Source organism: Columba livia, chromosome 2 (assembly GCF_036013475.1).
Source record: "Columba livia isolate bColLiv1 breed racing homer chromosome 2, bColLiv1.pat.W.v2, whole genome shotgun sequence".
Taxonomy (NCBI): Eukaryota; Metazoa; Chordata; class Aves; order Columbiformes; family Columbidae; genus Columba; species Columba livia.
The window spans coordinates 152,553,917-152,581,183 of record NC_088603.1 but is presented as its reverse complement, the minus strand read 5'-3'; the positions used below and the strand labels follow the sequence as shown (position 1 = coordinate 152,581,183).

General features: G+C 38.7%; 1 protein-coding gene across 5 annotated transcripts in view; it reads left to right on the top strand.

Moving 5' to 3' along the window:
- The window catches only part of ASAP1 (ArfGAP with SH3 domain, ankyrin repeat and PH domain 1), a 156,765-nt gene that overhangs the window by 121,153 nt on the left and 8,345 nt on the right, over positions 1-27,267 (top strand). For 4 of the 5 annotated variants that reach the window (XM_065054398.1, XM_065054402.1, XM_065054400.1 and 1 more), the window contains 11 exons: positions 484-575; positions 1,375-1,561; positions 3,729-3,814; positions 5,391-5,506; positions 7,166-7,233; positions 10,034-10,141; positions 11,476-11,704; positions 19,303-19,464; positions 22,305-22,371; positions 24,513-24,571; positions 26,591-27,084. In XM_065054398.1, the coding sequence (XP_064910470.1) occupies positions 484-575; positions 1,375-1,561; positions 3,729-3,814; positions 5,391-5,506; positions 7,166-7,233; positions 10,034-10,141; positions 11,476-11,704; positions 19,303-19,464; positions 22,305-22,371; positions 24,513-24,571; positions 26,591-27,084 (1,668 nt within the window). The remainder of the gene's footprint in view (positions 1-483; positions 576-1,374; positions 1,562-3,728; positions 3,815-5,390; positions 5,507-7,165; positions 7,234-10,033; positions 10,142-11,475; positions 11,705-19,302; positions 19,465-22,304; positions 22,372-24,512; positions 24,572-26,590; positions 27,085-27,267) is intronic. The other variant, XM_065054401.1, reaches the window with a different exon arrangement.

Here is a 27,267-nt window from a genome sequence, read left to right as displayed (position 1 = left end):
GAGAGGAATCTTATGTTGGACTGCTCAAAAAAAGGTTTAACATTAGCACAAGTATTCTTTTTGAAGTCTTGAGATGTTTGCACAGTTACTATTCATTTAAATCAAATTTTACTAAGCATGGCTTTCCAGCAGGCCTGAACTTCTTTCCCAGAGTAGCTTCTTGATGGGTGCACCAGCACTGCTTCAAGGTTCATGTGGTGCCTCATTCTGTTTCATATTGGAGGCAGATAGTCTTGAAATACAATTAATGAGCTGTGACTCAGAAGCCTATTGAATACGTTCTGCGATGATAAGATTCACACTTGAAAATATTTTAATTACTTTCTATTTAAATATAATCTAGTGTTTTAATTTTGCAATCCTGTGTGTTCCATCTTTTATTAAGTGTGGAAAATGCACGTTTATAGTCCAGTTTTTAAATTGCCTTTAGACTCAGAAAAAAAACACCTTCTTATATATGTATGTAATTTTTTTGTATTGCAGCTGGCCAAGAATGTAGGAAATACTAGTTTTAATGAAATTATGGAAGGGAATTTACCTAGTCCTTCACCTAAACCCAGTCCATCCAGTGATATGTAAGTTTTGAATCTCTAAATTTTTTAACATTAAATTTACTATGGAATATATATGTGATGTAAAATGTCTTAAACAGTAATGAAACCAGAGGAGGGCCAGGATGGCAGAACACTGAGGTTTTTTCTACTCCAGCTGTGGAGTATCTTAGAAGTTCAGTCTCTTGTCATGTAGTCATATTTAAGCTGCCTCAGCTTCTCAGTGTAGAAAACTTTAAGTTTGGTTTTTAAGAGTCATTATTTTGAATGTTAAGTGTTTTTGAGTTTTGTAGTGTACCCTCATGTGACAAACACAGTTGGACTAAATGGCAGGAGCTTCAGGTGCTGTGTCCTGAGGTGTGGACAAGCCTTTTCTCCCTTTCCCTGGTGCAGGAGTTGCACAGAGAGCATAACAGATGTGGTTTTGCCACCAAAGACTTTTAAATCTTTTATGCTGTTTTCTAGATTCTTTTTTTTTTTCTTTTATCCTGTTTTTAGCATGTTTTTCATTCTTATCCTGGTTTTAACATGTATATATGTTTCCATGAGAAATCACACTTCAGACTTTGTTTTTTCTTTGCTCTTAGTCCTCAGAGTCAGAGTAATTTTCATATGTAACAAGAAGGCAGGATAAAATTGAATATGTACCTTATTTTGGGCTTGTTTGCAAGAAAGAGATGCATTACAATAATAAATAACACAGTCTTTATCTGATAGTTTTCCTCTTCCCAGCTCCTGAGTTAGGCAAGACGATTTTAAATTTAAATCATTGACCCATTTTTCTAAAAATTTCTAAACTGAGGTCTATTTTCACACCCCATAGGACTGCGCGTAAAGAATTTATCACTGCTAAATATGTAGATCATAAGTTCTCTAGGAAGACTTGTGCATCTGCAGCAGCTAAACTGAGCGAATTACTTGAGGCTGTCAAATCCAGGGATTTACTTGCACTAATTCAAGTCTATGCAGAGGGGGTAGAGCTAATGGAGCCACTGTTAGAGCCTGGACAGGTAAGCTGATCAGGTAAACAAAGCCAAGTATTTTAAATAATGTGTATTTATAAAATGTCCAGGGCCTGGGGCTGCTAGCTTAGGTGCTAAAACAAGAGAAATAACAGATGAAAAGGGTGAGTTTTTTCTTCCATTCCCTAATGCGACATCCCTGTGGGGAGGGAAACGAAGACGGTATCTGTTGTCATCAGTTCATCTAAAGGAGGGTGAAATGCGATAGTGATATCATACGCTGTTCTAGGTGCAACTATAGTAGATTGTAAAGCACCTGCAGTAAAGTTCTGCAGTACCTGCCTTTTAGGAAAAGGCCCAAAGAGAGAGGGCTTGATGTGATAACGCAGGGTCACCTCATATCACAGACTGCATCATACCTGCTTTTAAAGTAGCTGCCGAAGGAACGTGTTATTGACTGTATACAAGTCGCCGTTTCTGTGAGGAAAGGGTAAATCTAATGCCTTCACAGGTTCTGAGAAAGTATAATTTCCTTCAACCAGGAAGGTTAAGTTCTGAATACTTTTGATCTTCCTTCTGAAGTCAGAAAGTTTTTTCAGAAGAATCAGTCCAGGTTGACCTCAAGCATCCATGCAGAAATGTTGCTTGGGAGCAATGTAACCTGTTTTTATAAATACCAACCAAGAGGTTACACAGCACCAATGTTTTCTGTCATTGCTTTTAAACCCAACTGGAAGAGATCTCAGAAAATGTTTTCAACAAGTTCTGTGAAAACAGCAAACTTGGCAAAGGACAGAGTGCCTGTCTGTATTGAGTGGAGAGATAAGTTCTATATAGTCTCAGCACTTGAGATATCACAGGGTGCTTATCGTGGAAGCACGTTACAGATTCTCAAACTACAAGGCAGAACAAGGTAGACTTTCTATATTTGTCATCCATAGCAGTTACCACAGAATTAGTTCCTTAGCATTTCTCAGCTGTTACAGTTAGTGACATCTAGACAGGTATGAACACCAACTGGAATGTTGACTGCAGTTAAGAAGCAGTAGGTACAGACTGAAACATAGGAGGTTCCCTCTAGACATCAGGCAACACTTTTACTGTGACTGAGCGCTGGGATGATTTGCCTAGAGACATTGTGGAGTCTCCATCCTTGGAGATACTCCAGAGCCATCTGGAAATGGTCCTGGGCAACTGGCTGTAGGTGACCTTCAAGAAGGACAGGGAGCTGCTGGAGGGGGTCCAGCGTAGGGCAACAAAGATGATTAAGGGAGTGGAGCATCTCCCTTATGAAGAAAGGCTGAGGGAGATGGGTCTCTTTAGTTTGGAGGAGACTGAGGGGTGACCTTATTAATGTTTATAAATGTATAAAGGGTGAGTGCCATGAGGATGGAGCCAGGCTCTTCTCGGTGGCAAACAATGATAGGACAAGGGGTAATGGGATCAAGCTGGAACACAAGAGGTTCCACTTAAATTTGAGGAAAAAACTTCTTCTCAGTGAGGGTGACAGACACTGGAACAGGCTGCCCAGGGGGGTTGTGGAGTCTCCTTCTCTGGAGACATTCAAAACCTGCATGGACATGTTCTTGTGCGACCTCACCTAGGAGTTCCTGCTCCAGCAGGGGGATTGGACTGGATGATCTTTTGAGGTCCCTTCCAATCCCAAACATACTGTGATACTGTGACCTTGCTTGGGCAGGTGGGTTGGAGCAGATGACCTCTACAGGTCCCTTCTAACTTGAGCCATTCTGTGATTCTGTAAGAGATTGTATGTGTGTAGGACTTTGATTTTTGTGTATTTTTTCACTGGTTTTGTAGGAAATAGTGCTGTGGCTGTGCTTGGTGGCCACTGAGGTGTCAGAATGCAGCAAATACTGTACACTCACTCAGTAGTCCTTGACAAGATCCCGTTTAGTTACTAGTAGCCAAAAGGGTTAAAGGCTCCTGAGAATTGTTCCATCCAGCTGGGAAAAAGGGAAGATTGGTTTCAAGAAAGCTACAATCTCAGGAAGAGTGATGCAATTTCCTTTGAAGCATGTGGTGTCTTTTAGGAAGTAGAAAGGCAATAACTGTATTTGTCATAATTTTCAAATACTATCTTTCTGTTGAAAGACTTTTTGTAAGAGAGTCAGTTACATATATCTTGGTAGGTCTCATATTATAAGCTTTGCAGAAATAAGACACAAAAATCTAACTTGTGTTTACATGTGTTTAGGAGCCAGGTGAAACAGCACTTCATTTAGCAGTCCGGACTGCTGACCAAACCTCTCTCCATCTGGTTGACTTCCTTGTACAAAACTGGTATGGATTCCTCACTTTTCATTAAATTGTGCATGAAAAATGTAGATGTTCAGAGCTATCCTTGCAGTGTTTTGGACTGCGTTTACTCATCACTAATGATAGTTCTCCTTAGGTATGTTTCAAAAGAGCGGAATTTAATACCTTTGAGTTGACCTTTGTGCTCCTCATGAGTAGAGAGAGGGAAAGAAGTGTAGATTAAAAATATGGAAAGTGATCTATAAAAATAGGATGAAAGGAAAAAAAACTACGTAGAGCAAAGGAGAACATTGATTTAGAACACATCACAGCATCAAACAATGCAAACAAGTAGTTCAGGTAAAGGAGGGTTGACAAGTAAACAGGACACAGGGAAAGAAATAAAACTCATCAAATTATGAAGAGAAGCTCAGTTGGCTTGAGCTGGTGGGGGGAAGGCTTGAGGATTGTTTCAATTTTTGTTTTTCCCTCAGCATAACAAGTCATGTTGAAATGCAGTCAATGAATAATTATTTCCTTCCCCTCTCTAATAAATGTATGTAGCTTTGTATACGGGGAGTAATTGAAAGGAGATTTGGGCTTTTACAGTAAGAGCACAGACTTGGAATCCATGTTCCTGACACCATCTCTTGGGCTGTGCGGATTAGCTGTGTAACCTTTACTTAAATGTCATCCTGCCACTACTCCCTCATGTTAAATGGAGCTAATGACTTATTGTAGAAGTGTTGTAAAAGCAAAAAATAAACTAAAATAAAAAGTAAGCTACTCGCATTTGCAAGCTGTTTGAGAATAAGATTTGAAAAATCTTTTAGAAGCCCAAATAATTATTTAGAGCATTATGAAAGGATTTGCTATTTTGTATGATTATTTAAAATGTTTTTGTTTAGTTATAAAGCTTCATAGTTTCTTCAGACAACCATTGTCTTTTACGTGTTTCTGTCAGTTGTCTGTATTTTTGTCTTAGTCTCAAATCAAGAGCATCTTTACAACCATCAGGGCTCTGCACTTACTGTTCAATGTGGGTGATACTGAGTGGAAGAAAAGCTGTCACCTTCTGAGCTTTTTTCACTTTTATAAGTGTATTCTATTGATCCAAATATGTCATTAACATTGTTTGAGAAACCTGGTTTTGGAAATTGAAAAGTGAAAGGAGTACAGTTTTAAAAAAAACCCTTTGCACAGCTTGTCTTTCCCTAACCCAGTGTGTCCCCTTCTGTTCATCCCCACAGCCACCCCTTCATAGTGCCTTGAAAGCCTGGGACCCATTAACCTATTCTCACTGCATCAAAATGATTTTCAGATGCTTTCTGTTGGGCTAATTTAGCCTGTTTACAAAGAACCGGATTTGAATCTTTTAGTTTCACTTCTTTTTCTTTTTTGAATGAACGTCTGTAAATGCTCAGTTCAGCCACAGCTCAGGAATTCCCAGTATGCTTGGAACTATTCTTAATAATCTTTGAAAATAATCATTTAAAAATATTTCTTTCTACTTCACATTTGCCCAATAAAGTATTTATCCATTTATTATTTATAAGCGTTCTAGATCTGAAATGAATAGCACAGCATACTATACTTCTCTTGTTTTTTCTTTTATATTTAGTGGAAACCTGGATAAGCAAACAGCGTTGGGTAATACAGTTCTACACTACTGCAGTATGTATAACAAACCTGAGTGTTTGAAGTTGCTTTTGAGGGGGAAGCCAACTCTTGATGTAGGTAAGTTCATCATTTAATACTTGGAAATCAAGATTTCCTAAAATGCTCTTTCCCCTATTTAAACCACTTTCAGTTATGTCTTGCTCTGCTAAGTGAACTTTTAAAAGGAAAACTAAAACATTTGCATTCTGTCAGTTGTTGGTATAAGATGGAAACTTTCTGAACAGTTGGTGCAAACTGAAGAGTATGAACTTTTATTTCTTTCTCTTTCCTCATCGCCGTCATTTTTCTCCACTGCCCAGTAAAAGAAGTGATGCATAAATTTAAGTCTGTAGTTCAGTGGCAGGAGTCATCCATTTCCTTGGCCTTTTCATACATCCTTAAAATATGTTCTAATATTATCATAACTCAAAGAAATTGATGTCACCTTTTTTAATCAGGTATGTCCCTAATTAAGAAAATGGGAAAACTATCTGAACAAGCTTAAGAGTGTTTATTGGTCCTTCTATTGAGCTCTCTCCTGCGTAGATGCCAGAAGGATGTTCTTACCTTTTTGGGGTTTTTTTTGTTGCTGTTTTGTTTTGTTTAATGCTCTCACATGGGAACTGCATATCTTCCTTAGGCCTTGAAACATCAGGTTTATACTAAAAGGTTGAAAGGTTGGAGTTTATGTAGTCTCTCAAGTTATCTGTTAACTTTGCTTAAGATATACTGTATTTTCATTCCTTTTCCTATTAAAACTCCTGACCCATCTTTCTATAAGGACCTATTTTTCCATAAGGAGTCCTCCTTTCAGGGGTCTTAATTCTTTGAAATTCATAGGCCTTTCTAGATGAATGCTTTGTATTGTCTAGAATTCATGACTGACATTCTATATGTGATATTACACACAGATATATTCACTTACGACACCTCAGTTTGACTGTTTTCAGTTCCAAAACACAGAAATGCTTTACAATCTGGATATGATGTAGAGTTACTCTGTTCCAGCTCCATGGCATTTACAGCTGTACTCTAAGAATAAATTATACCTAAGATTTGACCACATAAGGGTGGGATGTGGGGGTTGGTTTTGTTCCCTTAGACATGCTACTGAGCACGGAGGGAGGATGTTGTGCCAGGGCAGAGGACCTTCCAGAGTGCTCAGATATCCCCTTCTTTCTGATCAGGAATTACTTTAAAATGTAAACCATTTTACAGCCTTTAGTAGGACAAAATAGCTAGAAAGTTTTAACATTATTTTTGTTCAAATGCCATCTTAGAACAGGATCTCTGTCTTCAAATTCGAGCTTCAAAGCACTATGTATTGATCAAAGTAAAATGTGCTTGCTTTTCATTTTTTACTCCTACAACAGTTTTCTTTTTTAAGCTATCTTATCCTGTCTGCTTGCTTTTCCTGCTTATTCATGGAAGAGTTTAACTGGCAAAGGAGTCGAGTGGAGATGGAAATGACTAAATTTCTTTATACTCTCTGCTAGGCTGGTTAGGAGGGATTTGGGAACTGTCCCAGCAGATGCTGCTGTTCAGAAAGAACCTGATGATACGTGAAATTCACAAGCACTTAAAGTGGAAACTTAAAAAGCTGCAGCTGCTATAGAGTAAATAGATGTTTTTGATCACTTTTAGAAATTATTCTGCTGAAAATACTGAAACTTACTGAGTTGATTCTTTAGACATCTCACAGAATTGCTCTCTTTTTTTTTGCTGTTACTTTTATAGTAAACCAAGCTGGAGAGACGGCTCTGGACACAGCAAAACGAGTGAAAGCTGTCCAGTGTGAGGAACTGGTAAGAAAAGGGGGATGTTTACTACTTTAAATATGGGTTCTACTTAAGATGTCATTAATGCTGTATCTCAGACTTGGTACCAGTATCAGCTGGCTGTGTGCTGGTCTGAAGGCTCTACCAGAGATGAATATTTTCTAACTTCAAAAAACCCAGTCATTTTCCTTATAACAGTGTAAGTGAAAGAGCTTACTTCTATTATTCACTTATTTTGACCAGCATGTTTGTAGACCTTAAATATTGGAGGGTCAGGTATTTGAATACCAATTTATGCATCATTCTAGGATATCAAAAACAGCGTGGTCAGCAGGACAAGGGCAGTGATCCTTCCCCTGTACTCTGCATTGGTGAGGCCACACCTGGAGTATTGTGTTCAGTTCTGGGCCCCTCAGTTCAGGAAAGACATTGAAGTGCTGGAGCGGGTCCAGAGAAGAGCAACAAGACTGGTGAAGGGACTTGAACACAAGACCTATGGGGAGAGGCTGAGGGAGCTGGGGTTGTTTAGTCTAGAGAAGAGGAGGCTTAGAGGTGACCTCATCACTCTCTATAACTACCTGAAGGGAAGTTATAGCCAGGTGGGGATTGGTCTCTTCTCCCAGGCAGTCAGCAATAGGACAAGGGGGCATGGGCTTAAACTCTACCAGGGGAAATTTAGGCTGGATATTAGAAAGAAATTCTTTGCAGAGAGAGTGGTCAGGCATTGGAATGGCTGCCCAGGGAGGTGCTGGACTCGCCGTCCCTGGAGGTTTTTAAACTGAGATTGGACATGGCGCTTAGTGCCATGATCTAGTAAACGGACTAGAGTTGGACCAAGGGTTGGACTCGATGATCTCTGAGGTCTTTTCCAACCCAGTCGATTCTGTGATTCTGTGATTTGGGCTTCCTCACTTCAGCAGTTCTGCTTAGAGACAGTTCTATCAGGAGTATAAAACAACCCCTGAAATATTAAAACTGTCAAAACCTTTTAGGTCTGGATCTTTATATGACTTTTCCAGCTTTGGCTTTTTCATTTTATTTAATGGGACACATAGTTCAGAGATGGTGAAAGTCTTTTTAACAAGGAGAATTGAAACAACTTGAAATTAAACCTCCTCAAAGGACAAAGAAGCAAAAGCGTCATGTCTGGAAGTTTAGGGTATCAAAAAATGAAAAACACCAGCTTTTGTGGGACTTAGTCCCTCTGCAGAACCTGATCAGAGCAAAGTCTAAGTAGTGTGGCAGCTTCACATTCAAGACAAAACCTGAAGCATTTACAAAACGTTGTCACTTGCTGCTTAATTCTGTTTCTCAGAACTTTATTGCCTCATTTTGATGATCCAAGGAGGAAAGCTACTTTTTCTCTGCAGCTGTAGTAATCTTAATACCTTTCCTTTGACGGTTGAAGCTTCTTGTAATGTATTCATTAATTGTCACATAATCAAGAGAGCTTGTCCTACAAAATCAGAATAATTTTCCCTATTTCTGGGGATGCAAGTGAACATTTTGTTGTGGTTGGTGAGGTGTTAACTCACTGACTTCTCAATGACTCCCATGTCTGCTGTGTAAGTGCTCTTTCCAGTATTTTGAGTATTCTGTGAGCCAAAAAATAGATCAGCTGTGCAACACACAACTTCTATGGGTTGCTTTTTTCTGTGCAGTATATATTTAATAAAGTAACATCTGCCATTAATGTGGGCCAACTGATTGAGTTGTAGAACAAACAAAAACAAGTGGATGTTGTCAGTGAGCTTACCTAGCAGTTAATAGTTTCAATTATTGTCGTCTAAATTCCACTGATAACTCACTGATTATTTCAGTTAACTGTAGTAGAGCATTTACAGCTTTTCTCTTGTTATTTTTTGAAGAGGAAAATTTCTGCTTTTTCTCAAAAGTGGCAATGAGATGAGGTTATGAGTAAAAAAGAAATGTACGTGAACATAGCATTTACCATGAGCAAGAAGAAGGTACAAAATAATATCTAGATGTTTGTGATGTGGTAGATATACTAAGCTAATTTCTGTTGCGTAACTGGAGTCTTAATTGTCTAATTAAATTCAATTTCAATTCAGGTGGGTTTATTAATGCTTATGAAACAGATTGAAAATACTTTCTTTCTTCCAAATTGTATTTTTTGAGGATAGTTAAAGGCTCTCCTGAGTCACCTAGTACTCAGTAGACTACATTTCAAAGGATGTGAAGGAATAAAAAATGATGGTAAATCTAAGCACTGAAAAGGAGAACTTATCTCCTCACAATAACCATGAACTACAATTTTCTTTTTGCTGATCACTGAAGGAGTAGGTTTTTAAAGGAAGTCAATACATTATTTGGGGTGACTAAGTAGAGGAATTTTGTGGGTAAGACACATTGGCTGCATCCAGTGAGAGGGAGGGAGGTATTTAAATAATGGATAAATACCTTTTCATTTGATTCCAACACAAGGATTGTGATTTTGGAGGGATAACAGTCGTATGTACCGGAGCTGATAAATAGGTTTTGCCTTTCCTTTTTGGAAAGGAGGGCTCCAGATGCATTCTGCTTTTGTGCATATACCTTCTCTTCATGTCATCATCTTAAATGCTTGTCAAACATGTCAGCTTCTACCCATTTTGAGAAAATCTTCCCTTTTAGCCCTTTGGCTCTTTTTCCATACCTCAAATAAATTAAGAACATTTGTGTGATTGCCCTGAAATTGTTTCTTTTTAATGTCTGCAAAAGTTTTAAGCCTCTAAATATTTCAGTTTATTGCTTGCTGTTACAAAACTAACTTCATTGACACCAAAGGAACAGCAAGTGTTTTAACACAAATTGTTATTTCTTTCAGCTTTCTCAAGCCAAGGCCGGAAAGTTGAACCCTCATGTCCATGTAGAGTATGAATGGAATCTTCGGCAGGAAGAAATAGATGAAAGCGATGATGACTTAGATGATAAGGTGAGCATGAATTACTTACATGGCTTTGCACAAAAACCATCAAAATTTCTGTTCTGTGGAAACTGATGGAAATTAGAGACATATCTTAACCTTTTTTTTTCTTACAGATTTTTTTTTCTGAGGGCAAAAAGCTATTTTTGAGGCCTGCATTAAAGGCTGCTGAAGTGCTTTTTGAATACATTCTGTCAGCCTAGTTATGATGGACTTGAGTTTCAGCAGTTTTGCTTTGACAAGACATACAATATAAATCAGTAAATGTAGATTACTTTGTCACTTTATCCCCTTCTGAATTCTAGGCTGTTCATTTGTAGCTGCAGGAAATTCAAAGCTTACATACTGTTTTTTTTCTCTCCGTAATTAATTAAAAACTTAGTTGTTGAATCAATTCACTCTGGTTTTCAAAAACTGTGCTTCACACTTTATTCTTGATTTAAAAAAAAGAGAAGACAAAACTTGAGGGCATAGGATAATAACCATCCTAGAACGTGTGTAAACTTAGCTTCAGTGTCCTACTTTAGCAAGTCAGCTCATTACTCTGTGCTCTGTTTCTGTAATAAGCGGGAATACACCTCTCCTATTTTATATAGGTGCTGTAGAAAGAAATGTGGTCAGCTTTTCATTTATTTTTGTGGCCCTTGGGGCTGAAAGATTCAGAAACTCAAATCATTTCCATATCCTCAAGGACAGGAGAGAGCAAAATGATGATCTGTGCAAGAAGCCTCCGGAGGGTGACTAATGCTGTATTGGAGATAATAACCTGCCCAAACCGGAGCTGCGGTGAGGCAGATCGTGCTCCATATGCAGCTATTAATATACAGCAGTCAAAAATTGCTGTGTAAAATTCCTTCAAAGAGCAATTATATAGGTTATAAAAGACGAACCGTAGCACTAAATATATTGCTAGTTCAGTCAACAAATAAATCTGATGTGTCAGAAGTGATTATTTTATTTTTAATGTGCTTGATCTTTGAGGATAACTGTCTAGTCTGAGTAGAGAGCTGTTCAAACTGAAAATTATTCTTATATTCTAAAAACTTTAATAGACTTTTATTAGTATATTGTGTAGTATATTATTATTGTGTATTTACTGCTTTAAGAATAAATCTGCCTTTGTGTACATGATGGTTTGTTGATGCTACGATCTTTATTTTTCAGTTAGAGGAGAGGATTTTTCAGGCTGGATTGCTGAGAACGGAAGCAATGTGGGCTTAATTCTCCAATAAAGGAAGAAATTATGTTCATGCTCACTAGAATATGTTTTGTTACATTCTTTCCCAAACATATTAACTATATTTAGCATTTAGACAACCGTGTATTTGTTTTTCTATTCACAGCCTAGTCCTATAAAGAAAGAAAGATCTCCGAGACCCCAAAGTTTTTGTCACTCTTCAAGCATTTCTCCCCAAGACAAATTGACTCATCCTGCATTTAGCACTCCTAGAGACAAGCAAAGACTCTCCTATGGAGCTTTTACCAATCAGATTTTTGCTTCTACAAGCACAGATTCACCCACCTCTCCAACTGCAGATGCTCCTCCTCTTCCTCCTAGAAATGCTGGCAAAGGTAAGTCTGTCTTCAAACTGCGCTTGCGAGCAGTAATTGTTCTATGGTTGTCCTTTACTTAACCAGGTGCATTACAATGTTTCACAATGTAAGGTGGTTTTCTTATTGCATTGATGCGGTAAGATGGTACAATGCATGTTTAAAGCATTAAAAAAAGAAAAGGGGGAAGGAATTAAACACACACTTTGTAATGGACTCATTCTTAGCAGTGTACATGAAGGGGTGAAAAGTAATACTCTGCTAAATGAAATTTGGTTCATTTTACACAGAAATTCTATTTGTATTTTGGAGAAGCATTTTTAAGCATGTACAGTCACAAAAATACAAGTGTTTTAGAAAAAGGCTGATGGTGCATAGTGCTATAAGATGATGTGCTGGGTAGTGTCTGGCAGAGAGGGTGAAGAAACAAAACTTGAGGGGAGAGGAGGTGTGAGAAGATTCCCTCTCCTCTCAGTCACTGTGGAAAAGGAATGACCTGGGAAGTGCTGAGCAGGTTGGTATTAAAGTTCCTTCTTCATCAGTGCAGAAACCCTCTTCTCTTCCCTTTTGGTGAGTGCTGCAGGGATGTGAAGAACAGCAGAGAAAACAGCAGGCAATTGCCGGGGGTTATCAAGTCACACAAACTAAACATCACCCATTCTTGCCACAGTGAAACGACCATCTTGGTCTTGTAGAATTATCCATAAGGAAGGTTTGTGCTACAGTTCAGTTTGTTTTGTGATCTGCATGTGGTTGATATGAAAGAAATGGTTTATTTTCTTAATAATAGCAGTGACATTCTTGGTAGTTCTTGAAAGGGAAGAGAACTTATTTCCATATGGGACTTAACTCTTGCAGCTGTAGTGGATGGTGGTTCTTTGACCTAGACAGCTAGAAGCTTCAAGTTGAGAGGATGTATTTATGGAACAAAATTGTTACTTCACTATAGTTTGGGCAGATCTACTCTTTAGAAAAAGCAAATAAACAAACCACCTTTGTCTTTTCCCTTTTTTTACGTATTCAGTTTAGAAATAGACAAATTGTATTTTTACAGTAGGCTTGTTAGAGAAACCTTTAGTTGTGGTGAAGGCTACAGTTCACTTTAAGGCTTCAGCGGTTATGCTGAAGGATGCTCCCTTTTGGTAGCACTGCTATAACTTCATGTTTCCTTTCCCCAAGTGATAGTTAACTTTGTTTTCAAAAACAATGAAGAAATGCTCTTGCTAAAATGCAAAGGAGTGAAAGGGACAGAACAGAGCGTGTTGGTGTCAGGTGTCTGATGTTCCATGGTTCACATACTACGCTTAAGAAGACCGTTCCAGTCTTTGTCATGTACTGGCAACTTTCAAATTAATCCCTTGGCTTTTGTTTTTAAACAGGTTTCTTTTCCATTACGAGGCAAAGTGGTTGTGTCAGGGTATGCGTTTTTCACGTGACATTTCATAATCCACATTTCTTTATATCAGTTTCACTGGGGACTCATTTGTATTCCCTGGAACTTCACTCCCAGACAAGTGAATCAACATAACACCAAAGCTCCTTGGAAAGAAATGAAGTGCCGAGTTCTTGTTTGTTTTCATATCAAAGATTACACAAAATAAATCCTTATGTATATTAAAACAAAATAATGTGAAATTATCACAAAATACAGAGAACTGTTGCCTTCTAATGCCACATTAACTGCTTCATCAGATTAGAAAATGCCAGATGCACAGTGTAAGTCAGAGAGGCCGAATGGAACTATTTTTGTTATAGTCACTAGGGTTCTCTGCTTCAAACATGCCAGCATTTTGCAGTCTCTGATGCTGGTTTTTTGCTTGATTTCCATTCAGTAATATTGTAAAGTTTTTAATCAGTTTTAGAAGTTTCCATCAAATACATGTGTGTTATAGGAGTGATTTAACAGGCTCAGAAGAACAGGGAAGCAAAGTGGCAAATACATAGAACATTCATCAGTGTGGAAAAGTCGCTCTAGAAGCATCGTTGCAGATGCACTTGTACTTTGTTGTAAACCACGCTGTACCTTGTTATCTTCCCCCCTTCCAGCCCCAAGCAGATTGTTTAAAAGAAAAAGAAGCAGAGACTCCATTTCCATAAGACACTGGTGACACTTCTTAATTTTGAAACAGTCTGAGGTAATTTTGGTTTTATAGGAAAAAATAATCCTTTAGCATTCATCTGCTCTTTTGAGATTAGAATAATAAAATAGCTTCGGTTGGGTTGGAAGGGACCTTCAAAGCTCATCCAGTCCAACCCCCTGCCATGAGCAGGGACATCTTCACCCAGATCAGGTTGCTCAGAGCCCCGTCCAGCCTGGCCTGGGATGTCTCCAGGGATGGGGCATCCACCACCTCTCTGGGCAACCTGGGCCAGTGTTTCACCACCCTCAGTGTAAAAAATTCTTCCTCATTAGTAGTAGTAGAGTATATCCCTTACATCAAAGTTTGACATACAAGCTTACTTATCAAATCCTTTTTTGTTAGAAAAGTTTATTGTAAGAACTACCTATTTGATTTAAAATTATGTGAAAACATAGTATTATATTTTGTGTGAAGCTTCCTAAATAGCAAGAGGAAGAATAGCATTGAATCTGTAATCAAATGTAATCTTACTTTCCGTCCCCAAATGTCATCTGATCTTTGTCTCTGCTATGGGGTCCCAGCAGGTACTGTGGGACCCTGCTAGAGCATGAAGGGGATAGCTGGTGGGATCTGTGTTTTTGAAAGAGACACAGAATTTTACAGTTTCATGTTTTTTATCCTTGGGGGCGTAGAGATAAAGCTCTTCTCCATCATATGTTGTATATTTAAAGCAAAACACCTCCCTTTAGCCTCTGTAAGCTGGTTTCATTGGCCAGGGAAGTTCCTTGACAGCAGATTCCCTGGTGTTGCTGAGATGCCACAGTGGACTGGAAGCCATTGAGTCTGAACATTTTGTTGGGGAGAGGAGGTAAGTTTAGAGCAGTTTCTGTAAAGCACCCCACTCTTGCCTGTGGTTTTTGGTGGATGTGGTGTCTAAAAATTAGTCTGATTCATCATTAAAATTGTATAGGTACAATTGTTGGAGAACATGTGTAGGGGAGCGTACGTCATTACAATGTAAGTCCAGATTTTCCAGTCTGATAACTATTCAAAAAATGTTTTTAAATGCTGGAGCATTAGTGTATCCTAATCTAAACCAGCTTATTTGTACACATCTTCATTTCTGCTGTCTCTGGTACACATTCAGTTAATCCTAATAGAATGAAAAGTGCAGAATGAGTACAGCAGCGCTGTAAGCCAACCGCTGTGTGCCCTTTCCAGTAGTCTATCTAAGCTCATTCTGGTTCAGCTTACTTGTGTTGTCAGCCAAGTTTTTAGTGACATTCCGAAAATCATCTTTTTCATGCATCTTTCCAGCTTACATCTGCGTTACGGCTCCAGACATCTAGCAGGTCTTCTGCTTTACAAAATCTTTCCGAAAAAAACCCAGCATTGAAATAGTTGCGGACTCACCGCAGTCACTAAGTCAACTTTTGATTTTTGCTGGTTCTGCCTATTTCTCTCCCATGGGCTGAACATGGAAGTTAGGGATCAATTGTATGTGATGGACTGAAGTTTGAGTCTTCAATACAGGTTTGCGTGTTGTACTCTCTTTTTCGCAGCTCTAATATTAGGTGCATCATCCCAGGAGGACCCTTTGTGGTTCCACTCCACTGCTGCTGCAGACGCTGTGTCATATTATCTGCTTCTTCTCTTGATTAATCTCAGTTTCTACCCAAATTAGCTTTTTTGCATAAACTAGTTACACTAACAACACTAGCTATCCCATTCAGACTCTGTATTTTTTGAGTACCATAATAGAAAAGGAAGGCGGACAACTGTTGATTTCCTGTGGTTTTTATATTTGTGCGTCAACACAAAACAGTCTTTTCTAATATAGATTTTTTGTTCTTATTTAAAAAAAAAACAACAGGACTTTTTTAGAATTAATTATAGAATGTATTCAGATGCTAATGTTGAATCAATGTATATTCTTAGCTTCCTTGTTCAGAGTGAGCGTGATAAATTTTCTTTAATTATGATCTTATTTTCAGTACTGAAGATACATGATCTGAAGTTAGGCAAACTGAAACAGGCTTTAGTAATACCTCTGCAAAAACGTCACTCATAAGATCATTAAAAATAAGTATAACAACACTTGTTCATAAAAATACTATTTGTAATATAAACTTGCTTTCCTTTGCAGTACCCGTTCTGCCATTAACTGGAATACTGGTTCTTCCATATCTCTCATTAAGTGGTAAAAAATAAATACAATTGTGAGGTTTTTACACTCTAAACCCACAATTTCTTGAATGGATGGTAACAGCTTTGCATGATTTCACAAGTACACAAATTAATAGATACTCTACTAACTGCACAAAAGCTGAAGGGCAACGCACGATTAATTGCAGACCTTTCTTAATTATTTACCATAGTACAATAAACTTGAGATTATTTGGTCTATTTGCACATGTAATAAGATAAAGTGATAAAAGACTGCAACAGCTTTACTTGAAAGCAACTGCTCCCCAGCTAAATAAAGGGAGCCCAATAGAAGCTAAATGTTAAAAATTCTAGGTCAAGTGTTTTTTGTGTTTTTCTTGTGTGTGTGTTGGTTTTGTTGTTGTTTTTCTTGAATGAGGGGAATGATTTACATGAAATGTGAACTTCACAACTATGTGAGAAATCACGATTGAGTGACTGTAGAGACGTGTTTGACTTAATGCCTGGTTAGAATCTCGAAGTACTTTTGATCTAGAAAAGCATCTGCTCTGATTATTGTTTAGAAATATCTGTCTAGCCTTACATAGTTAAAAATACTTCTGAGATTTTTGTGTGTGTATATATATGTAATACAAAGCATTCTATAATCATCTTATTGACACTTCGTACGTCGTCAGGCCTTTGTATTATTCCGCCAGTTGTTTCCATAAACTGATGTAGATTCCCGAACGTTTGCCACGTTTGCTTTATTCAAAGCATGATGTGACTTTATACATCTTTCTGCAAAGATGTTTTGAAGTTTTCCTTGTTTTGGTCCATTTTAAAGTTACTTTATATTTCAGGCATCTCATCATCAGCGTATGACTTCCAAATTCATATTTATTCCTTCTGTGAAATTAGGAAAGGAATAAATGCTGCTGTAACACCTTTTCCCTGTAACCGTTGCATGCCTTGTGAACTCATGAAAGCTATGGAGCGATAAAACATTTTTCAACTCTTCTGTGATGTCTGGAGATACCAGTTTGGGGTATAAAATACATCCATATAACCACATTCAAAGAATTCTTTTTCGTACAGAAGGAGTTTTCACTTTATTGGCAATAACAAGTAAGAATGTTACTTCATGTCTGAAGTTTCCTTTTTGCTGTAAGCGTGCGGGACTATTTCAATGCATTTCCTCCACTTTTATTTTCCCCTTTAAGCCAAGTTTGAATTATTTGTCACTTGTGGGGGGGTTGGGGAACCCGTGAGCGCTGGGTGTGAGCAGCAGGACACCAGGTGGTGGTGGGACACACCGGCTGCTGTGTGTGACTCCTTTTCGAGATACCAGAACAAGAGAAGAATATTATACTGACACACTGTGTATGTTTCGTACATGCTTTAAAAATATTACTCTTAAAACTGGATATGAATTTTCCTTTTCCCCCTGCTACCTCTAGATAGGCTCTCAGTTACTTACAGTTTATACAATACGCTTTGATTTGTATTTATTGAAGCAAACTAGAGAATTTATAACTTGCAGAAGTCAAGGGGATTGTCAGTCGAAACTTAGCATGAAAAAGGTTTGGTTTTCAGCCCCCTTTTTTAAACTCAAGGCAGAAATAGAAATGAGAAAGGGTACAGATTGGGAAACAATCTTACTAATTTGCACTAAAATATGACTGCTTGTCAATTAATGGTATTGTGAACTTGGAAGTAAATTGAGAGTAACAGTTGCAAAATATATCATTTGATTTACAAGAGTAAGCAATTAATGGAAAGCCAGGCACAAAATACCTGCTGGGGTTGTGTTTGAGATAATTGTGAGCAGCAAAAGGCCTTACAGGGGTGAATCTAGAAGGGAATAGATTGAATCATTAACTCATTATGGACAGTTTTACTAAGCTTTTATTTGGGGTTAAGAAGAAAGAGGGAGGTCACCTGCTGAAACATACACATACCTGGCAAACATACACATGCCTATAGGATAATTGGAGTTACTTTTTTCAGTGGTGAATTTTAGCAAAGATTATTTTTTACTGATTTTAATACATTTATGATATATAGCAATTTGGGAAGGAAGGCAGACTTGGGTCATTTTCAGTCTACCTATATAAACTGGTAATAAACATTTTTAAAGAGGCAGCTCTAGTTCTCTCTGCAGGTCATGGTATATGCTGGCTAACAAAATGAAGACTTTGTTTCCAGTGCTGCTCAAATAAGTTAGGTTTTCAAAAACAGACAAGTAGGTTCTATAGTGCTACAGATACGTGATAACAGACTTGAAATCTCAGGTAGAAATAAACTTTGCTTTTAAAACTTGATGTCGATTTTCTGCATTGATCCAGAGTCCCTGAGGGCAAAATTCTCTGACATGCAAACCCCAAATCCCAACAACAAAACCCTTAAAGCTATTCTCACCTAATGTAGAACTCATTTAGGTTGATTTCATGTGTAATTTCTTGTGGTGGAAACTGCACTGACTTGAGCAGTTGTCGTACGTGTGTTCGCTGTGCTGCCCATTGCTTGAGCTTCTAATTAAAGCTTTTTTGAAGGTGAACGAAGCTGGTTGGGGAAAACTCGTCTTCCCTCTGGGTTATTCTGTGTTTTAATCTGTATCCGTTCCAACATCCTGTGAAACATGCATTGTGTTGAATAATACTTGTGCCAGCATTGATGCGGAGGGAAATAAAGGATTTAAGGGTAGGGGTGACTGCATAAGCTCTTAGAAGCAATGCTACTGTTAAATATCTAATCTCAGCCTCAGAAAGGGCTTTTTTGATGTCTATTTCATGCGCATTGAATACAACAATTTGCATTGCTCTAAAAATGCATATTCTGATCTATTTAAACCACAGGGGGATAAAAAGAAGGAAAATAACTACAGAAAAAAATTACTAAGCTTACAATCATATTTTCAAAACGCAAGGAAAATTTGTAGGTAGATTTCTGTTATTAACAGAATTTGTATGGGGCGTTCTGAAGTAGAGAAAAAAATCCTAACATAATAGACCATCTAGAAAGCTAGTTCATTCTGGTATAAATTAATAGTAGTTGTAATCCCACATGCTAAATATTACTGAATTTTAAGATTACATGCTTGCGCTTGTTTTTAATAATGCCTAAAATTAGAAATCCGGGAGTGATTAATCCTGTATTTTTCAGACATTACTACACGTGTCATTCTATTGTCAAGTTGCTTCTATTCCCACAGCTACGATGGTTAAAAATGTGGTGAACGTGTCGTTTAACCTCAACAGTGTTTTGGCATGGCTTGTCTTTTTATTTCAGTCTTTTGCTGCACTTCGCTGTGGGTCTGACTGTGAATTTTTTCGGTGCTGCTTTGACGTTTATGCACATGTATTTGTAAGAAGACTGTTTGTTATTTTGCAGGCCCACCTTCAACCCTCCCTCTAAGCACTCAGTCCTCTAGTGGCAGCTCCACTCTTTCCAAGAAGAGGCCACCTCCCCCACCCCCAGGACACAAAAGAACCCTCTCAGACCCACCAAGCCCACTACCTCATGGACCCCAGAATAAGGGCCCAATTCCTTGGGGTGAGTTTTGAAACGCAAAACGAAAGGGCAGGGGAAAAAACAAAAAGCAAAACAATAACAAAACCTTGCTGATGGATGGTATATGATCTTTGGTTTCATTTACCTGGTGCTTGCTTTCCGATGATTGCAGCTGGATGTAACGTCGGCTCAGATCAAGCAACAGTTCTATCTTCTGTCGCTCGAGCTTCCAGGCTTCTGTATCTGAGTCTCGCTTGAGAAAACTGAAACTATTCCACGCTCCCTTGGGGCCCAGTTCAGTGTCTCCCTGCTGCCCCCTCTCCCTGCCCCAGCCGCCCTTGCCCCGGCCCCTCGCCTGCTGCATCCTCTGTATCTGCTCCCCAGCCCTGCTCCTACCAGCTCCTTCATCCAGGGGACGCTGATCTGGGACAGACCGACCTCAGTGAAGCTGAGCGGTTCTCCTGGTTGCCAGAAGAGCTGCTTTCCTCAGGCTCCGTGCCAGCTCTCTCCCGGAAGCTATTTGCACCTGTGGCGATGTGCTGTCTCAATATGCTTTGTGATGTTGTCTGTACATATACAAAGACTGATAGTTTTACATCCTTCTACTCACAGAAATTATACAGAAACAACGCCCTCAGACACATGGGCTGTCTTATGGGGTTGTGATATGCAGGGACAGGAGTTAGACTCGATGGTCCTTGTGTGTCCCTTCCAACTCAGGACATTCTATGATTTTTATATTTTTTAACAGGATACCTTTCAGACAGAAGCTTTTTAGCAACTGTTTTCCAAACTACTCAGATTCTTCCTCTTTTCAATAAACATGGCTCTGTGCAGTCAGCTTCTCCCAGTAACTATAAATCTCAGACCCATGTAATTTTCTATAGTTTTAGTCTTTGTGGCAGGATTTCCATAAATCTCTACACTTTTGAGCTGGAATCCACTGCTTACATAGGTCTGGTCATCCATACACTACTTATGCCATAAATTATCCTCTCTCTGCTCTAATACGAAATTACTAGCCTAAAAAGAAACCTGCAAGCCTAAAAGCACCATTTTTTTTTCATCAAATTGAGTTAAACGTGCAAACCATAGAGTGCTCATGTAGAATACGTAATTTAATCTGGGATTTAAAACAAAGAGAAGTCCGATGAAAAGCGAAGTCTTTTTCTAAAGGAATACGAATAATGGCAATATTTTTAATTCTCTGCTTTTCAAATGTCTGGAACATGTTCTGGAGTCTAACAGCCCAGTACTGTTTCAGAGGTAAAGATATTTTGAAAGGCTTGGACTTCAAAACTTTTTAAAAGCCAAAATATTCAAGTCCAAAACATCACCTAAAATACCATATACTGATAAACTATAATGTAGCCCTAGTGGAATGAGAAGTACGGTAGGAACAGATGCTAAGCTAGGGCCAACTTATATTAGACAACAGACAAAGGAAAAGGGAAAGCTGGGAAAGGTGCAGGTGTAGAGTTGACGATGAAGAACATTACGGTGGCAGAAGAGCTTTTCAAAGCGGGGCCAGAGAAGAACATTGTGTGTTCTGTCTCTGCTCTACAGTGCAGACTAAACTTCAGTGGGTGGAAGAGGAGCCTCTTCTCCCCTTTTTCTCAGATTTTTCTTATTTTAAGCAAGTATTAAGTTTTGTGTTTAAAAAAGAGGTTCTTGTATCTGCCTTTGTAGCTTTTGTTTAAGAATATTGTTGGATGTTCACTGCTTTCCCTTTCAGAAGCTTTTTTTTTGTGTTGTTACGTTTCTTGTTACGTTGAATTTCAGCATTTGTTTTCCAATCTGTGCATTCATTGAAGTTTCAAGCAGAGCAATCTTTAGCGTCTATCTAAGCAAATTAAGTTACTATTCAAAGATGTTTAAAAACATCATTTAGATTATTTTATATTTCCATAGCAACCATGAGATTTTTATTTGCTATATCCATAGGATCTACATGCGAGGGATTCGCTGTCTTACCTTTCTATTTTTCTTTTTTCAAGTATAAGCATAGTTTTAGCAAAGCTCAGCCTGAGCTTTTTCTGCTGCTTCGTTTAGACTTCAATGCACTGAATATGATATCTAGGCAGATATGTCATTGTTTTGCATGGGAAGTGTTTTGTGCTTTCCTGGATTGTTCAATGTCACTTCACATCTAATGATTGGTAAAGATGGTTCTAAACTTGTTTAGACGTGCTGTAGTAGAAAAGGGAAAGGGGGATGATAAAAGCATTAATTAATTGTACTTTGGCAATGGCTAATGAAAGAGAAACCTTCTGCTGAAGGAGTTCAGAAGCACTTGGGTTTGGATTTTTTTGCCTTTTGACAGAACTGAGTCAACCCAGGATCTTTTCTTTACCAGCAGTTAATGTTCAAGTTGTGGTAACACATTGGCTTAGTCACTAAATCAGCAAAAGCTGTTCTTCATGTTGGATAAAATACCAGTCCTTAGAAATTGGATGTTTTGTGAATAAAATTAAATTCATGGTGATTTTACAAAGACATGCCTCATAACGCAAAATGTGAACATCTGCGGTAAATTTATTTGATACTGGCCTGCAGCATCTCCTCCTATTGAGAGATAATTGACACACTATATTCAAAACAAGTGCCCTACAGCAGTAACTCAGCCGTGTCAGCCAATCTTTCCAGCAGATGTGAGTTGTTTTAAAACGTGTGTTACATGAAAGGTCACGTTGGATTCTTATAGTCCTTGCCACCTTCTCGGTTGCAAAATTATTAATAAAGAATGATCTGCAAAATCTTCAGACATTGTAGAGAGGATACTTGGAAGAATGTGTACTTTGCTTTAAGCTGCACCTTCTGCTGGTGATATTTCAGTTATCCTAATGATCCTTTTTTTTTAAACTGTGCTTTTTTCACCTCAGGTAATGATTTGGGCCCACCTTCAACTAAGGCTGCAAACAAGTTTGAGGGGATGTCTCAGCAGTCAAGGTAAAATCTGTGTGTATGAAGGCAAAGATGAAAATTTATCTAAACATAACTCATTTGTAGATTAGAAAAAAAACTGGCCTTTCATATGAGGTAAAACCCTAGCAATGTTTATACATTAGCTTTCTGCATTCCTTACTACCATACAAATACTTTGGCTGCGTGGAGCCTCCTACGCTGTGTTCATAGCTGTCCATGCACAATTCACCCTTTGAGCCGGATGGACACAATGACTCGTATTAGAATCTCTCTCCTGCTCCTACAGAAACGCTCTCTGAGGGGCAGTGTCTCCTCACATGCTGTCCAGCAGGACAAAAGGTTTATTTTCATGTCCCCTGGCATTTCATTTTATCTGCTGTAGCTGTAGAAGTGTCACTTTGGGGACAGGGTGGCATCGAGGTGGCTCTGTAAGAGAGATAATTCATCTTAGCCTTCCACCTTTATTGTTTTCCAGTCTGTCAAGCTTACGTGCTGACAAACAATCGCAATCTGTAATAACATAAACTGCTTTTAGCTCATAGTTCGTCAGGTCAGTACACTGCAAGTGTCTTATTGAATAGGTGGAGTAGTAAGGACAGTTGTACACTCCTGTCACTCGCTGTTTGTTACTCCTTTGTCTGCGCAGTGATTCCAGAGTCCTGAGGGTCAAAGCTTGGGGATTCTGGTAAACATGGGCCTCAGGCAGCACAAGGGAGACCTTGCATGGCCAGCAGTCCATTGCTGGGGATGGATGTGTAACATCAAACACATCCCAGCAGCAGATGTGCAGGTAGAACATCTAGACGCTCCTCAGCCTGTGATCTGCCGCACTGGGACAGGCAGCGAACGTGCCATTGGTGGCACAGCTGGTTTGCTGTGTTGGCCAAATCCACCCAGGTGGCACTGGCTGCTCAGGAAAGAAGTGGAGACGCTCTACAGCACAAAGAGCTGGTGCCGCACTTGATACTCTTACTCTTTATGTCTTACAAGTATGGTACTTGTGCTTGATGGCATTAGATAAAGGCCAAGGCAATTTATTGAATCGAGATGGAGCTTGGCTCTTCTTTCAATTTTGTGCCGTTATATATTTTGACTATTAAAAAAAAGCTAGGAAATGAAGATCAAAGTGCTTCATCAGACACATTTTGAAACATTAGCTTCAGAGGCAAATAATACCAGAATCAAGGCTGTTGATACAGAAGACTTCACTCTGCTGAACTTCCTCCCTTGGTTTTCTTTTTCCTTTTTTTTTTCTTTTCAGTGATTATTTTAAGGTGATACTGATTTATATTTGTTTATTTATTGTTTGATCTTTATGCCTAAAATCAATTGGCTTTCTTCTTCCACAGTACTTGACTATAGGAGTCACATGGGTGTGATGTTGGTGGAAGAAATTTGGTGCTTTTTTGTTGAAACTTGTAATATGTTTTGCCCTCACTTGCCATGTTTTCAAATCTGAGTTTGCCTGGCGTTAATTCTGGAAAAATGTATAAAACAGAAAACACAGATGGGGAGTTTTGGCAATATGCAACTATCTCAGATTTTTATGCTGTAATTAAATCACTCACTCCTGTCCTGCTTGTATTGTTCCTTACTATTATGAGTAGCTAACTCAGCTGTGATACAGGTTGACAGAGTAAAGCATGTTGTTTTCACACAATCATGAGTGTTTCCTTGGAGTAGCAGAGACTTTATCTCCGAAAGCAGCTGCAGTTTGTGTGTAATACAACGTTGTACTCGTGCGGTCGGCTCAGTCCTGGAAAGCTTTAAACCACTGACCTAAAGGACTGATTATGTTTTGAATGCTTCAGTATGGTTATTTGAAAGACCAAATATTCCTTAAAAGTTCAGGATCTGCCCACCAAGCTGGTCTTTCAGCTTCACCTATTTTCGGAGTACATTTTTGCACATATCATAGTTCATAGAATAAATCTGCTGTGTAGCATTAAAGCTGTGTGGGGTTTTTCCTCTGCAAAAGCGGTTCATTTTAATAGTGCTTTGAGTTTTGGGATTGATCGACAGACAAGATGACAAGTTGGTTTGAGAAAAGAAGCAGAATAAATGTAGTGTATGTAGATTATGGATGTGTAGAGGGAAAAAAATGAAAAGAAAATGTATATTTTATATCAGTTGTAAGCACTAATAATTCATATCTGTTAATGTAGCACCGGGACTGCAAAGACTGCACTTGGCCCTAGAGTTCTTCCCAAACTACCTCAAAAAGGTAAGAGTTCTTTTCTGGCATATTCTCATCATTATATCTTTTAAATGTGTGTGGAAGTGGATACTGGTTTTAAATATATGGATCTTTTCAGCAGAAGTTTTATTTCTAAAATGAAACCATGAAAGTTGAGCAAAACTGAAAGGATTTTGGAAAATCGGGAAGGTTTTTATTAAACTAAAAAAATAGTTAGACCTACAGAACATAAGGAAAAAAAATCATAACTAATTATTGGAAGAGCGCTCAGGTCAACCGGTCCAATCCAGCACCCAAAGTGGGGCCAATGTTCTGACATGGCAGCAGGTTGCACAAGGCCATGGCCAGTTGCTTTTGGGCATCTCCATGGACAATCTCTCTGTTTTGATCTTTGACCGCTCTTGTTGGTAAATTGTCTTTCCCTCCTAATACATAAGTCCAATTTCTTGATACCTTTGAAGCACGTTGTGTCCATTGCCATGTCTTGGTGATCAGGGTTGTTGTCTTTATAGCTGCTCTGAAAAGAGTCAGGTACTGATACATATACTCTTATATGTCAGTGACAAACTTGCTGGAGCCACCGTCCCAGTGAACACCTTATGGCCCTTTATTTTCAGAAATGTTTTCTTCTAGTCTCACTTTAAACCTGTTCAGCAGGTTTTATGTAGTTTTTTGAGTTCTTGCAGCAGTTAACTATAAAGTTGAAAGTAGACCTATCTCGTAGCTCTGTCTGATATGGAATCCATCAAAAATATGTCATATCTGTATGAATGGGTGGTCACTATGTGATGCCACTATGTCACCAGTGATGTGACAGGGCACCACTGCAAAGGGGTTCAGCACTTGATTTTAAAAGAAACAGGTGAAAATTTAAGATGAGCTCAATCAAAGCACTTTGATAAGGGCAACTTTTGTATTATTTACTTAGGCCTCAAACCATTGTGGATCATCAGTGCTTGTGCATTTGCTACTAGATAAGTCTGGGAGACAAAGCCTTATAGAGGTATCAATGCAGACATTTTTTAAAATGAGGCATCTGAGAGTAGCAATACAACTTCTTCCATGGGAATTATGTGAAGTTTTCTTTCTTTTTAATTTGTATAACCATAAATATAGCATGACAGTGTTCTTGCAGTAGGTGGTATCTAGAGCAAGTGGTGTTGCTTTCATAGTAAAATGTCAGGCCACCTTTTTGGCTGGTAGACTATGACACTAAAGCCGTGCTGAATACAACAGGAAATTATTCCTTCGAGCCAAAAGGTGTTGCTTTCATCATGGGTCGGAACCTTTTTCTCTCCTGTCCCCCTTTATCTGTTTTACTATAGGGTTTTTTAGTTTAGGGCTTTGGAGTTTTTGTTGTGTTCTTATGGGTTTGTTTTTAAGGTAGATTGCAGTCAAGTTTTCTTAGTGGAATCAATACATGACACTGAGGAAAAACTATTTAAAAAGCTATTTTCAAAAGACACAGTTTAAAACTTCACGTTTACTAAATTGTAAATATTTACTATAATTCATTTTGAATGTCTCTAGTACAGTTTATTCTGTGTACTATATAGACATAAATGCTTGCTCACTTTAAGATTTTGCAGGTACTAATCCTGGGACTCAGGGTGTTTTTGTATGGAGTTCAACTGTATACATGAGTAATTGTCATTAAACAGAATTTTCATTGCTGTCACCTCAGTGGGTCGATAGGTTGTTTTGCAAAACATGTATTTTCTTATATTTAGTATTTTTTGGTTTAGGTCCAAAAAAAGGATCACTTTATTTCATTTGAAGTAGTTAACCTATAAATTGACACCTTGTAGCTGTTGGATTAAGCACGTCTGGCCTTCAGAAGGAGCAACGCAATGGGACCTCAGTGAAAGAGGGTCACGTAAAGTTGTTTTATCTTACATTTAGCATAGACTAGGAGGACGTATGGACAGCTGTTGGGGCCCAGTGAACACGTGGTCATTTACACAATTACAGTTTTGATATGTGCGTAAGTACTTTCACATTAAAATGAGATTGTGAAAAAAACACTGTTATGCTCTTTTCTTTTAGTGGCACTAAGGAAAATAGAAACCAGTCATCATCTTTCAATAGATAAATCCCATCACGTGGAAATGTTTCAGAAGCCCTCGCTGTCCATCGATATACCGCAGAAACCACAACCTGGAGACTTGCCCCCAAAGCCTCTGCCTCTGGAATTAACTCCGAAACCTCAAGATTTACCCCCAAAGCCTGGAGAACTACCCCCAAAGCCTCAGCTGGGAGACTTGCCACCAAAACCACAACTTGGAGACTTACCTCCAAAGCCGCAAATGAAGGACCTTCCTCCAAAACCTCAGCTAGGAGAGCTGTTGGCTAAAACTCAAGGTGGAGAAGCGTCACCGAAGCCTCAGCCCTCGGAGGCAAATCAAAAATCTCACTCCTTAGATCTTTCTCCGAACGTACAGTCTAGAGACACCATCCAAAGGCAAGCGTCTGAAGAGTCTAATGACATAACACACACCCTGCCAGAAACCCCTGTGCCACTTCCCAGGAAAATAAATATGGTAGGTGTAATTTCAGGTAGTTGAAAGTACCCATGGAAGGCTTTGAAGTTTCTGTAGGACTATCTGTGCAAAACCAAAACAAAATGAAACCACCCTTGAGCTATGCACACAAAGCAACGTTATGGGCTGGGCTGGGGGGTGAGGAGCTCGTTCTGTGCTCCCAAGCAGCTTCAGCAAATGCTG